At 40.3% G+C, this 15,370-nt stretch overlaps 1 protein-coding gene across 2 annotated transcripts in view; it reads right to left on the reverse strand.

The window, feature by feature from the left end:
* The window catches only part of TAF2 (TATA-box binding protein associated factor 2), a 110,594-nt gene extending 96,338 nt beyond the window's left edge, over nucleotides 1–14,256 (reverse strand). The window contains exons 1-3 of one of the 2 annotated variants that reach the window (XM_067530787.1): nucleotides 13,076–14,256; nucleotides 10,910–10,963; nucleotides 9,196–9,356 (exon numbers count right to left, since the gene is read on the reverse strand). In XM_067530787.1, the coding sequence (XP_067386888.1) occupies nucleotides 9,196–9,356; nucleotides 10,910–10,963; nucleotides 13,076–13,129 (269 nt within the window). In that variant the 5' untranslated portion in view covers nucleotides 13,130–14,256. Of the gene's footprint in view, nucleotides 1–9,195; nucleotides 9,357–10,909; nucleotides 10,964–13,075 lie in introns of those variants that run through there. The other variant, XM_067530794.1, reaches the window with a different exon arrangement.
* Nucleotides 14,257–15,370: the final 1,114 nt, after the last annotated feature.

The following is a 15,370-nucleotide window of genomic DNA, read 5'->3' on the forward strand; positions in this document are numbered from 1 at the left end:
TCCCTAGGTAACCCATTCCCGTGCTTCACCACCCTCCTAGTGAAAAACTTTTCCTAATGTCCAACCTAAACCTCCCCAACTGCAACTTGAGACCGTTGCTCCTTGTTCTGTCATCTGCCACCACTGAGAACAGCCTAGCCCCATCCTCCCTGGAACCCCCTTTCAGGTACTTAAAGGCTGCTATCAAATCCCCCCTCATTCTTCTCTTTTGCAGACTAAAGAAGCCCAGTTCCCTCAGCCTCTCCTCATAAGTCCTGTGCTCCAGCCCCCTAATCATTTTTGTTGCCCTCCGCTGGACTCTCTCCAACTTGTCTACATCCTTTTTGTAGTGGGGGACCCAACACTGGACACAATACTCTAAATGCAACCTTACCAATGCCGAATAGAGGGGAATAATCACTTCCCGTGACCTGCTGGCAATGCCCCTCCTAATGCAGCCCAATATGCTATTAGCCTTCTTGACAACCAGGGCACACTGCTGACTCATATCCAGCTTTTTATCCACTGTTACCCCCAGGCCCTTTTCTGTAGAACTGCTGCCTAGCTCGTTGGTCCCCAGTCTATAGCTGTGCATGGGATTCTTCCTTCCTAAGTGGAGGACTCTGCACTTTTCTTTGTTGAACCTCATTAGATTTCTTTTGGCCCTCCAGTTTGTTTAAGTCCTTCAGTATCCTATCCCTACCTTCCAGGGTATCTACCACTCCCCCCAGCTTAGTGTCATCCGCAAACCTGCTGAGGGTGCAATCTACCCCATCTTCCAGATCATTAATGAAGATGTTGAACAAAACTGGCCCCAGGACCGACCCCAGGGGCACTCCGCTTCTGACCCGTTGCCAGCTAGACACAGAGCCACTGATCACTACTCGTTGAGCCCTATGCTCTAGCCAGTTCTCTATCCATTTTATAGTCCATTCATCCAACTCATACTTCTTTAACTTGCTGATAAGAATACTGTGAGAGACAGTATCAAAAGCTTTGCTAAAGTCAAGGTATATCATATCTACCACCTTCCCTACATCCACAGAGCCAGTCACCTCATGATAGAAAGCAATCAGGTTGATCAGGCATGATACCCACTCTTGGTTTTCAGCTCCCCAGCTGTTGTCTCTCTGGAGTGGAGACATACATCTCTCTTCCTTCTGACCAGAGTATTTCTAGTCTTGTCAGTTATCTTGCCTTCACTGTGTCATTTCCAGCACAGACAGGTTGCCCTAAGACACATACTTGATTTCTCTTCTGAGATATAATAATATATGATATGATATGATGATGATAGTATATATTGTTTCATAATGCTATTATTGGCATTCCCTTTTATCCCTTTATTAACATATCTATTAATAACTATTGCCCTAACTGCTGCTGTGGCTAGTAATATCTTCACCAATGACAATGACTTCAAGTCACCACAATGACACAATGACTTTCCTCGGAGGATCTTGAAAGTTCAGAGCTAATAGGTATATATTAAACACATTTTTGCCAACGTATGTAACAGCCAGAATTTTCCAACTAAAGTGAGGCACCTAAATAAAAGTGGCCTGCTTTTCAGAGGTACTGATCATCCTCAACTTCCAGTGAAGTCGATGAAAACTGCAGCAGCTCAGAACTGCTAAAAAACCAAAAGACTCTTGTTGAGATGTCTAATTTTACAGGCACTCACATTTGAAAGTATTGACCAATGTTCATTTAAGTTGTTTTATTTGCACCCATCCTGATTCCCCAGAATGTTTACATACAACTGGAATTTCTCAAAAGCCTCGATTTGCTAATTAAAACCACATAGTGCCATCAGCAAGATTGCTGTTCACTTCCTTCTCATAAATCATTAATACATAAAAATAAACTGAAAATTGTACACACAAGCTCAATGAATAAACAAACAGGGTAAGTCCTTTAAGCAGTTTTTAATCCATAACAAGATTTTGCTCTGCATTCTGTGATTAATTTCCTTAAGAGTCTTATTGAGGACTTCATCAAAAACTTTTTGAAAATCCAAGATAACCATACTCATTAGATGACCTTCATCAACCATTAACATTTTCAAAGCTATTTTAATAGGTCGAAGAAGTAAAAATCTTCTTTCCTTTAAAAAGCTATGAGGATTTGCTACTGTTATTCTACTGTTAGACTCAGTTTCCTAGATTCAGAAGCATGGCACTCATTAGTCAGTATTTACCAGAAGAATCTTTTAGGTTTTGTTGTTGTTTTATAAATATAGGCACCAGGTTAGCAACTTTCCAACATTCTGAACATCATTGGTCCTGTTGATTTACAGTATTTAAGTTATTCCAAAACTTCCTCCTTAAAGACTTCACTTTAATTTCCTGTGAAAATAACTTTAGGAATTGGACTGATACAAACAATTTATTTTACTTTTCTGCTACTTCTCCATAGTCTTTAAATGCATCTCCAACTCCTGGCAACCTCAGTCATAAATGCAGTCTTCTTGTCTTCTAATGCTCCTGATACACTTGAACATATACACTGTTCATATTGTCCCTTTCTCCTTCTTATGCCTAATGGCTACTTAACCAGGTATAATTTATTCTCACAATATGCATCACTCTCTGGAAAGATTTCCAATTTTTATGATAAGCACTCTGTTTAGTAATACTGATTTTATTCCCTTTTTACTTTTTTCTTCTCATAGCACTTCTAATATAAAAAGCCAATTAAAATAAGGCTGAAAGTGTAGCTGAAAGGGAGGGCGGTTAAATTGCCTCTCTCAACCTGCTGTTAAGCATTTCCCTCAGTTTTAAAACCTATTTTTAGGAATTCATTGTCACTGAACTATCCCTAAGAGGAATCATACTCGTACTATAATATTACACCTAATTTAACCCAACCTTTACACATGGTGCAACAAGTACAGAAAATAAGTGTTACAAATTACTGAAGCTAGTGTATAAAAAAGACAAGATATCAATAAGAATCTTCTCTCATGCCCTGGTTTCAAGGAATAGAAACACTGGTTCAAAACAATGAAACATCAATCTCTTATGTTATTTTACTGGCCGCAAAACAAAGAAAATAGGATCATTATGATATTGTTACAATCAACAAGAGCTCTTTGGAAACAAGGTAATAGATCTCAGACAAAGATTCTGCCACTGAAAGTAATTTAACAAATTATTAAACATTTTGTTAACTGAGACATTAGATCATGTCTGTTACCACATCGATTCTTTTGTCCTTAAATATAAAAATATTCCCCTCTCCCTCCATTTCCCCATATTAACCACTCATTGATTCCGTTCTAATGAAAGTCAGTTATTCTCAAAGGGTAGAATTTAATTTAAACTTTTAAAAAACACTAAGACAGACTTGTTATGAAGTATTTCAGGTTGTTTTTTAAAAATGTATCATCCGTTATAAACAGCAACTATCATTTACCAACCAAGTTTGTTTATACTTTTGGAAAGTTGCTTTCTTTTATGTTTTCTAAAATACCAGCTTTTACTCAAAAGCCGTTAGCCCTGCAAACGTGCTCCACATATATTTACTACTGTCTTAGCCTGGCTGTGTGTCTTCCCATGATTTATGAGAAACAAAGCTGATCACAGATGTGTATTGTAGTGACATTAGCTTACTGACAACTAACTGTGTTGTGCTGTCTTCTGGTTGCAAATATTTATAAAAGTAATAATTTCTAATTAACCTATCAAAATCGGCAAAGTGCATTCATTCCTTTCGTCATTAATTGCTTTGTCCTTCATTTAAGCAATTTAAGACACTGTAGGCTTCAGACAAATCATTTACTTTTTGGAAGACTAAGGAAATTACACAATGCTTTGGAAAGGAACATAAGTTTCACATTCTGTACACACCTTCCTCTCCCTGCTTGAAAATCACACATCATTGCTCTTCTCACTAATGTTTATGCAAAAACACATGCTAACATTTCTGAAAGTGGTTTCCTGACACCCATGTCATCACTCATTTCACAAGTTAAAGCAAACAATCCTTATAGTAGTGACAGTTCATAAAATATCCACTAAACAGATCCTTTGGCTGAGGCAACAAGTGCAAGGTAAGGAAGTGGGTGAAAGAGGACATAGCAGTAGTCCTGGTTCAGAATTACTAAATCATGAAATTTTACATTTCAAACACTGGTTTCAGTGTGTTAAGAAGTATGAATTTACAGGAAATGATAATCTTTTTTTACACATTTAATATAAACGATAAAAAATTTCCAAGGGAAGACTTTTAAGCAATTGGAAGTTACAATATTCCCCTCTAATTTTGTTGCCTGCTTTACCCCCACCACTATAAAAGTATATTGATTGGTATAGTGGTGATCCTTCTAGTTGAGATAGGTCAGTGCAGAACAACATATGACCCTGTCCCCAGAAACTGGAGCCTCAGCCTTCCCATCTTTATTGGGTAGGTCATACAAAGGCTTTGTCTTAATTTTAGGAAAAGGTGGGGAAAGGCCATCCACAGGGAAATCAAAGTTAAGATAGTAAGCAGATATCACTACCTCTTGAATCTATTTGTGTTAAGAGTTTATCCTCCAGAACACTTTCTAAGAAGTTATGATTGTCTCTCAGAATTATATTTTTGGGATATTGGATGCCCTTTCTAGCTAGAGTTTTGAAAAAATGTATGTGTCTACTCACCAGCACTGGGTAGTAAGCATTCCTTCTCAGCTGGAGAAACAATGCCATCAACTAATGAGGAAGTTAAGCTTTAACTGTAAAGAAAACTAAATTTCTAGCTCTTAGGGCTGCAAAGATAACCTTAACAGAGTGAACCAAATGTGAACAAATGCTGTGCATTCTGACTATGCAGAAAGACAGCTCACCAGACCTGAGCAAGCATTGGAGTTGTTCACTGGAGAAGAGGACCCAAACATTTGAGTCTTGGGATGGGGTGGTGGTGAAGAATAGAGTAATGGACACATCTGCTCTTCACAGAAGCCAAGAGCCTGGCAAAAGAAAAGGAGCAGAGACCCTCTTCCTTCATAACGACAAAGCAGTTAGGGGTTGGGTCATTTACACTATCTATACTAGCAAACTTCATACAAGTGCTACCACTGGCAACAATGGTGCATGCTATAGAGTAGATGAAATTCCAGCACTTTCACCATGTGTGGTCTAATCCAAGTTTAAAATGATGAATTATGACAGAAAAATTTGCTAGTGTACTCAAGACCCCAGAGGCTATTTTTTTTGGCCCTCCAGACACAAAAATAATTCCACAGACTGCAGCTGCTGAAGCTCAGAGCTTTGCCAAACATCAGCAGTATGAAATTAATGTGATTCTTGTCAGTTTCACAGTGTCCAAGACACTGAACAACAGAGAGTCAATGACAGAATTAGTACTAGATTCAGGTCTCTTGATTTCCAGTCTGGTGCCCTATCCACTGGACCATATCTGGCAGAGTGGATTTTTCAAGCTTTTGAAGAGCCTATTGCTTCAAGAATTCAAGTTCAAATCCAGCTCAGGCCTGGTGAAATGCTTCTGAAGGTCTTAGTCCAGTTGCTAGTGTACAGGTGACTATGACAGGTCCCCTGGGGTGCCACCTGGGACTGAGGTACCACTGCACTCCTTAACTCCCTAGACTGGGTTGTCTCCCACACTACTTAGCTCGTGACAAACAGCAAACCCCTGCAAGTGCTGTTATCACTCAGTCCAACAGTAAATGGAGCCCTACGCCCAGCTAGATTGCATGAGTGCTATCAGAGCCATTCATGAATCTCACATAAAAAGACCCCAGCCAGTCTGCCCCAGTTTCCTGCCCTACACCCTGAAGCTGCCCTGTCCTGCTCCTGACCAGTAAGTTTATCGCCTGGTTTGCCCCTCCCTCAACGTGGAGAAGACACACTAGCTTTTGTTAACGGGGGGGGGGGTGGTGTGGTTCAAACATTTTACTGAAACACACAGTTTTAGTTAAGAATATAAATCAGGTTTATTAACTACATAAAGGTGGACTTTAAGTGAGTATGAGTGGTAGTCATAGAAAATTAGAGATAGGTACCAAGAAAAATAAAGATAAACACACAATCTAAATCTTAAACCTCTATTAGGCAGCACCTAGATAAGGCAGTTCTCTCACCCCACTTGAATGTTTCAGTTCTCAGCATACAGGCTTCTCCCAAGCCTGGATCCAGGCCTTGTCTGCACTAGAACTTATGTCGGCAAAACTTGTCATCCAGGAGTGTGAAAAAAAACCACACACTCCAAGTGACATAAGTTTTGCTGGCATAAGCGGTTGTGTAGCCGTGTTTGTCAACGGGAGAGAGCTCACCTTCCAACATAATAAAACCCACCTAAACAAGCAGCAGTAGCTATGTTGGCAAGAGAACACCTCCTGCAGACATAGTGCTGTCCACATAAGCGCTTATCCCATCAAATCTTATGTCACTCAGAAGGGTGTTTTTTTCACACCCGAGTGACAAAAGTTTTGCCCTCATAAGTGCTAATGTAGACAAAGCCTTAGTGTTCCAGAGTTCCTGTTGCTTTCAGCATGGATGGGGGAGGTGAAAGGACAAGGCCTGCAGCCTCTGTTCCTCCTTTTATATTTTCTTGACAGTGTGGCCAGTAGACACTAATCCAGGCATGTCCAGCTGGGCCCTATAAAGTTGCTCAATGAGAATGAGTCATAGCGCTGAGCAATCTCTATTGTACAGTCTTGTGCAACTATCATTGTATTGTAAATCCTTTGTTTACAACTCCTTTGTTGGCTGATGACTGCTGAGCCCCTCTCGGGTGGGAATGCCTCTTCTGCTGTTATTAGCAAACTTATAACACATTGTAATAACAGCAAAATCTTATAATTTGATACAAGTGATATGAATATTTTGACAACACAATGGGTTTTAGTAGATTATGACCTTTCATTAGCTATCTCACGTGGCATGCTTAATATGAATTATTACAACTATTCAGAAATGAATAGGTGGTTTACAGGATGCTGCTTTGGGGTACACTGTGTCACAGTGACGACATTACACTTAACCACAATTGGTGTTATTCCTGGTAGTCTCAGTCAAGAGGCCAAGAACAGAATGGATGTGAAAACAGAACTATCCTATCACTCCCCAAAGATGGTGCCTGTAGGTCATGGCGGTGGTACACTGGTGAGAAGCACGCTTCTGCCTGTGCTCTGGATAAATAGAAGACAGCCTCAAGGGATGTCATTCTCACACTTGCAAGAAAACAACTCCCCCCCCCAGAAAACTTACATTAAACAATAAAAACAAAAGGAAAACATTTATAAGTGATTTATGCAATCAGTGAAAAAACCCCGTGTCAGGAGAAGTTTAAAGTTAGGTTTTATAGTTTTGGGCTTTGAGCTAACCCTGATGCTAACCTGTGTGATCTTTTTAAAATATAATTCATCATGGAAATCTAACAGATAAGAAACGCAGGATTCTAATGTATGCAAAGGTAATGATCAAGACTAAAAACATGATAGATTACTAAATTAAGCTTCATAGAACTCCATTGATACTTAAAAAGACTATTTACCTGCATCATCATTTAGTCTCTTAACTGTTAGCCTTACACTAAACCAGTTGTACTGCCTTATTACTATTTAAATTCCATTAAAATCAGTGGACTATGGATGTACAGTAATTAGCACAGTCTGCTGCACAGTATGTATTTTATATGGATATAATTAATCAATTATCACAAAGAGTTAAATCTTTGAAGGCTTATGACATTTTATAACAAACAATCCATGGAAATCTTATAATAATCTATGGCACGTTTCTCAGGAAGTTTGATCAAGTGAGAAGAGTCATCATTTTAAAAGTCAGAAAGAAACATTATGATCATCTATTCTGACCTCCATAACCCAAGCCATAGAACATCACCTAGGAGGGATTAAATAGGGCTAAGGCTTTGTATACGCATTTTTTGCACTAATTTAACTAAATGGGTAGAAGCAGCAATTTAGTTTCTGTGAAACTATGGATGCAGTTATTCCAGTATAAAATGGCATACCAATAAACAAGCTACGTAACAGTAATTTTTTCTCTGATTTTAGTTAAATTGGTGCAAAGATTTTGTATAAACCAGTGATTCTCAATCTTCTTGGGCTCAGGGCCCATTTGTAAACCTTGATGGCCTATCACAACCCAGTAAATAGCTTTAGTACAAAAAATCTTGCTTACTAAATAGTTCTTACCCATGATATATAATGTACACATTAATATAATAAGTACTAAATAAATACACCATGCATAACATAGTGACTGCACTGGTCCCACAGGGTTGGCTAGGCACAGCTCCCACTCCAGGCGTTGCAACCTCCTGGGTTGCAGTGCCACTCAGATTCAGCCTGACCAGGCCAAATTGGTGAGAGTTGTGCTGCGACCTGGCACGTAGGGTCCCAGTGCCACTCACACAAGTTTGGTCTGGTTGGCCCAGTCATATTGAAGAGAGGCACTGGGCCAAACCTGAGTGGGGCTGTGACCCCATGCACCATGTCACAACTCACAAAGCAGGGAGCCAAGCCCAGCCCAGCAGAACCAGTGCCACAAAAGCCACTGATGCATGATGAGTGTATGGAGGGCTGTGCAACCCCTCCTCTAGCCCAGGGTCATGATCCAGCCTCCTTTCCCTCCCCCCAGGCCTTCCCATGTGCCCCTTTGACAAATTCTGGCAACCCAATTTTGGATGGTGACTCACAATTTGAGAAACCCTGGTGTAGATAAGCCCTAAATCTTAAAACTGTTCTCCAGATTATATGAAATGTATTTTAGCCTTCTAGTAACATATTCATTTGAAAACAATGAGTAAGAAAAACTAAAACACCTGAAGCACTGAAGGTGAACCTCTGAGTTCATCACATTTACCTGATGAAGTACATTTAGAAAATATTTGATACCATGGCGAAGCAAAACAAAGAAATGTTAACACAAAAATCAGTAATGAAATTTCTATAGCACAGTACTATAGAAGGATACGGCCCAAAGACTGAGGATTATATTTTACTTTATAGTCAAATTATTAGAGTAGTGGACTAAGCTAGAAAAATTCTCTTGGAATCTTCAGGAAATACTATATCAAAGGGAACTGACAAAGGAAACTATGATTTGGTTAACGGCCAATTCTTTCATACTAAGATTGATATTATTACAAGAACATCATCAGTTGAAATCTACCACTGAAAAAACCGATGATTTACTATCACAGTAACATAAGGCAGTTCATTTACAGAATTTCAAACAAGTTACTTACTGCTTTGACTCGTGGTGACAAACCTCCAGTGTTGGATCATTATAAATAAAAGCTGCTTCCAGATCATTGACTCTTACTCTGTATATTCTGCATTGTTTACTGTTCAGTTTGATCCTATTCAGGTTTGCAACTGTGGGAAATATCGTCAATTCCACATAACCCTATAAAAATGTAAACCAATATCATCACTTAAGTATGCAGGCATATTCAAAAACACACTATAAAATATTACTTTCTATTCATTCAGTTCATATTTTTAAAAGGGACACCACAGTCAACTAGTAGATCCAAACGTCAATTTTTTGTTTAAAAAAGAAAGAACAAAGTTCCATAAAAGTTAAAAATGGGTTCTCTTTTATAACTTTTGAAAGGTGGATATTCTCGGCTATAAAACTAAGAAAGTTGGCAGAATGACTCAGGAGTAGGTGTATTACTGTAGATCATGGGTTCCCAAACTGTGGTACCAGGCCACCTCCCAATGGTATGCGTCTAAGTGCCCAGTTGCCAAGGTAGCTTAAGCAGAATGTTGGCAACAGCTTAGCCCAAAGTTCTGCTGCCGATGCTCCGCTTAAGCTACCTTGACAAGTAGCGCATTGGGCAGCTTAGTTCTTTGACTAGTCGCTTCTTGAACTTCCGGCTTTTGGCCACACTAAGATGCCAAGATAGCTTAAGTGTAGCATAAGCAGCAGAACCTAGGTAGCTTAAGCACAGCATCGGCAACAGAACTTCGGGCTAAGCTGCTGCCAGCTTTCCATGTAAGCTACCTTGGCGTGATTCTCGGACGGTCGCTTCTTCTTGGTGGTGGTACTACAGGGGGTGGCATTTTATGTTGATGGTATGCAACATGGTAGTTTGGGAACTGCTGATGTAGATCATTCAACTTTTTTTTTTAAATGGACTATAATTCAAGTTGCTGGTGTCCCTTTTAATTCAAACTGAAATGATTGTTACCTAATTCATAATAAAATTGGTTTCCATAACCTAAAACCCTGGTAATCCTGCAAGGCAATCCACACTGGCAGATTCATGAAGTCATTCAGAATTCCACTAACTTCAATGGCATTCCACATGGCTGCAAGGGTCTGGCCATCAGTCCCTATGTATTCGGGATCAGTGCGGAAATCTTTACTACTCTAATCCTTAAATAAACAGAGATTGTGATGGTTTATTTTAAGAGGCATGAAAGCCCATTTTAACCAGAGTGAATAAAAATCGATGTTTTGTTTGTTTTTTTGGGGGGGGCGGGAGGAGAGAAGGGGAGGAGGAAATCAGATTTTTTCATTTAAACTGGATTCTTTAATTTTGTTATTTAAATTATAATTTTAAATAAACTTGTGTAAAATGAAATCTGAATTCAACACAAAATATGTTAAGGCCTAAACTTCCTATACTCTCTTAAAACATTTTAGGGTAACATTTTTATTTGGCATGTGTATGAAATTTAAAAGACTTGAATCTGACTCCAGATAAATTCAGGCACAAATTATTGTTCATCTTGTATCTGTATATCTGGAATTCATATTAAACCACAGTTCCATTTGGCCTCATTTTCTCAGGGGAAAGTCCTGCAATAGGCTCCTGTTCAGAATGTAGCTAGCGCAAAGAAGATGCAGCACATCAGCATCTTTTCTGCAGTTATGTTTCCTCAAAAAATACAAAAGAAAACTTTGGTTTTGGACATAGCCTTCAATATTTTTATAAATAATATACTTACTACGACAGACTTTCTCTGAAAATTTATGTTGTTGATGCAGACTACCTGGTGGGTTGTGCTGCAAAAAACAAAAGAATTTAAAATAAGGATACAGACAAATAATATTTCAATGTCACTTCTCATGTTTCTTTAACCAAGTTAAAAGAAAATCTTAGTTGAACAATCTCTTTATCGTGTGTGTGTATACGCATAGATACTATATACATATTATACACTGTGAGTAAATATGTATACATACACATAAGGAGAGAATTCATGAGTTTGTGATGTGACCTGACGGTCTTATCTGCATGAATGGCCACACACAAGCATGAAATGGGAATTGTGCAGGGCATCCCAAGGGTATCACTAAAACCATCAAAGTATCACACCATCATATATACACGTGCATATGTTACAAGGACAAATAGAGTTTGAATTGTTTTGAACAGCTTTAAAATACAGCACTGGAATTATTTTTGTGTCTTTCTATCTGTTACCCCAAATAAAATAGTGCACGGCTCACATGAAGTTATGAAAGCTCCAACAATTACATAAATAGCTTTCAATATGTGAAATGTCAATTATTAGAGTACAATATCATCAACTATATAAAGATGAGTTCTACCCCTGCCAGGCTGCAAGAGAATAGGACTGGCTATGAACCTCAAAGAGGGGAAAGACAGGTGTGGATAGAGGGCATAAGGAGTAAACATTTCTCTGGCAAGTTGACTCTCTCATACATATATACATATACACATACACATTCTATACTTGAAAAAGGAAGACACCCAAATGTCCTGTGGGAAACAGCACTTGCTTCAAACAAAGGAAGGTTTTGAGAAATCAGAATTTAAAGTAATGGCATTTTATGTAAAGTAGTCATTATTGTTAATTAGCGATGTTTAAGTATGTTTTATTTTTTTCTAAATCCAGTTGAGCTTATGGTGATTAAGGTACCTGGCTTTACATGCAGAGAGATAAAATAATTCCAACAACTCTTTTAAAAACTCTAAATATCATTTCTAAAATAGCTTTTCTGTAATATGTGTGGCATATTCAGCACTCACTTGGTGTAACCTGCGTACATCAGTTAAGGCCCTTTGCCATTGACGAATAAGTTGATCAACCTTATGACAGTAAAACTTCTATATTATACCACACACCATATACCCGATACCTATAATCAAATGAAGCAATGTCTAATTTATTACTTCCAATAATTATTTCTACAAGTAATTAAATAAAAATAGCACCTACATACCCAGTGATGGGTACAAAAGAAATGACTAGACAGCCAATATACCAACCTCTCTCTCTCAGCAACCGAAAAAGTTTTTTGTTTTTAAAGAGAGTTTTTAAATAAAACTACTGCTAAAAATTTGTAGACAGATCATTTTGGTATAACACATATAAACACAGATATAGTGAATACTACACATTCTTTAGACAACCTTCCGTCTTAATGTCTGATTATCAGCAAAACTATGACTGTGTAAAAATGGCAACTTCTTATTCATCAGAGCTGCTTGTTGTGTGTATTCAGGACTATATATGCTTACTTTAGGGACTGATGTGCACTGATCAGCATTTTATGCACATGCTTAACTTTAAAGATGAGTAGTCCCAGAGAGTAGTCTTCGCAGGTCTAAGGCCTCAATACTGCAACAAACTCTGTGCAAGTAGACCTTCGCATCTCTGCAAAGATCATGAAGGAGTGAGGCCTGAAATAATTTTTACCACTTTTTCCTTTGGTTTTAATTATAGAACACATACAGCTATAGAACAATTAATAGATTTCTATTCTGGTTCGTGCATAATGATTAGCATGGTTAACTAAAAGTCCAGCTGAAAAATCTTTACACATGAGTAGGAAAGCACACAGCTTTCCCTGCAGATATCAAGCTGAGTCTGATGAGCAGATAGAAAAATATATTTTACATGAAAATTGTGTACATTTGATATGGAATCAGTGGAAAATGGAAACAAATAATGCATCTTTAAAGAGTAAGATTTCAGAGTATAACCATGTTCAGCAATAATTTTAAAGCATCCCTAAATTACCCCATGTACAGCTTCATTTGACTTTACTTAAAGACCAACTTTCATGGTCGAATTTTGGTCACAATAAAGAGGAGGAACATTGGTCTCTAACATATAAAAGAAATACAAAAAATAGAATACTTATAATTTATAAGGTCTCGGGCTCTCAAATCCCTTGTCTCCTTTCTTCCTATTCATCCTGTACAGCAGCACTGCACTGTTGAGTCAAATATGCATCAACATCGTCCTCATTAGTGGTCTTTGGATGGGTGGTTTGATTTTTCCCCTTGTCAAGTTCCCTTTCATTACTGCTCTCTCACCAGTGGATCTAGGACTTCCAAGACTCAGCCATGGCCAGATCAGAGAAGCAGCAATTATGAAGCCAACAATATACAGTCTTCTTACATACACGGGGGTGTAACACACAATTCCCTTTCACAGAAGGTACAAGGAGGCGACCAAACTTCTGTTTCTCTCACCCTAGAAGCTACACAACCTGAGGGGCTAAATCAGGCGGGGAAATAGGTGTTGCGGGTCCGCTGCTCAACGGGTGATGGGTTCTGCTGGGGGAGGGCTGGGAACTCCTGGGTCTGGGTGCTGCTGACTAGGATGAGGGGTTCATGCTCCTGGCAGGGCGGGCTTCTGCTGGAGCTGGCTCGGTGCCAGCGGAGGCTGTTGCTAATAGGTAAGTGGGAGGGGGCTGCTGAGGCGTTTGCTATTTTTAAGCGGGACGGGAGGTGGCGGCAGGGCGCGGCTCGCTTCGGCTGAAGCTGGGTGTAGAACAGGAACCGGGCACCGGCTGTTCCTCTACGTCCTGGGTCTGACCCTGACTTGGGCTAGAGTTGGGGTTATGGCTCCTACGCGCGTGGAAGTTGCTCCGGCTCCCGCCGCTCCCCGGGGCCCCGGCTGGGCTGGCGGCTGCTGCCCTCCGGCAGGGTGTCTCGGGGGCACTAGGGGCGGCTGGGCTCTCACCCGCGCCCCTCAGTGCAGCTTACTCCCAGCGCTTAGCAGGGCGGGCGGCGAGAGGCTGCGTGAGCCGGTCTGGCTTCCACCCCCACCACTCCACCACCACCTGTCGTGAGCCCTGCAGCAGCGGCGGCGGCCGCCATTTTGTTGGTAACCTTTGACCTCCCGGCAGTTGAAAGGTCAAGTCCCATTTTAAGATTGTTGTTTTTTTTAAACCCTCTTCTACGTTGCCGCTTGTACCGCTGGGCCTGGCGGAATCTGAGCGGGACAGAGAAAAAGAGAGGAAGGGGGGGGAAGATATCAAAACTATAGAGCGGAGGGTTTTTAGGCCGGCACGCGCACGCGCACCTCGCCCGTTAACAGCCTAGCCTGCGAGAGCCGGTTTTGAGGGTGCGCATGCGCAGTCTATTGAAGCGTGCAGGATGGGGGCAGTAGGAACTCTCTTCCCCATTCCCCTCCCCCATAGCTCCCGCTCTTCCTCCTGCCCACCTTCTCCCTCACACCATGTCCTGCCCCCTTTTTATCCCCCGAGCGCTGGGCAGCCTGGCTGTGACCGAGTAAGGTTGGTGGAAGATGTTCAGCTAAAACGTTTTCAAGAGGGAAAAAACTAATTTTTTATTCTCTTTGCTGATTTTTTTTAATTATTATTTTTTGTAAAAAGTGTTGTTGGCTTTGTGGGGAAAACTTACATTTTTTTTTACTGGAAAAACAATATTTGGGAGTACTGCCGCGGTGCCTCATGGGAGTTGTAGTTCTGGCCTCTCCCCTCCTGTTCTCGCTGGGCTGGCTGGCCAGCCTCTTCCATGGTGGGCAGTGAGTGCAGCAGCTTCCTCTGCCAGAGAGGAGACTGCTGCCTCGTGGATGATGTAGCCTGACCAGAAACCTGGCCTGTTGAGCAAATGGGAGCAGGAGGCACCAAATGGAAATTATTTGGATTTTAGCTGTAATATTTGTTCTTGTTTTTCTCCTGAATTATCCGTGTTCCATAGAAGATTTAGATATAAACCACTTTTTGTTTGCTGCAGTTTTCCACGGGGGAAGGGAGTAGTCTCAATGTGTTTTTTTACCAGCTCTAATTTTAAAATGTGATAAAATAGCAATAGCGGGCAATGCTTTTATCCTGCCCCATTGGGGAGCCTAATGGGAACTAATCCTGTAGTGAAACTTGGCTTCTAATACATTTTTGGCCAAACACTAACCTTAATTCCCAGAGCTGCATAGTAGAAGATACTGTTAACTCCTTGTGACAGCTATCTCCCATTCATCATAAACATTTAAATATAGGCCAGGATGGGGAAAGTTGTAAAACGATTCCTTTCCCTTCTGATCCTGTCTGATGACAGGCATTGGCTGCTTCTCCCATCCTTTTAATGTCAGACCTTCCCAATGCTGTGTTTTATATGCATAACTTAGTGACAGACCCTTTTCCTTCCCTCACTCCCAGAGCCCCCCTCCACTCAGTAAGGCACTCAA

The sequence above is a fragment of the Emydura macquarii genome, unplaced genomic scaffold (genome assembly GCF_026122565.2).
Source record: "Emydura macquarii macquarii isolate MOO-44397 ecotype Brisbane River unplaced genomic scaffold, CSIRO-AGI_Emac_v2 contig_369, whole genome shotgun sequence".
In the NCBI taxonomy this organism is placed as follows: Eukaryota; Metazoa; Chordata; order Testudines; family Chelidae; genus Emydura; species Emydura macquarii.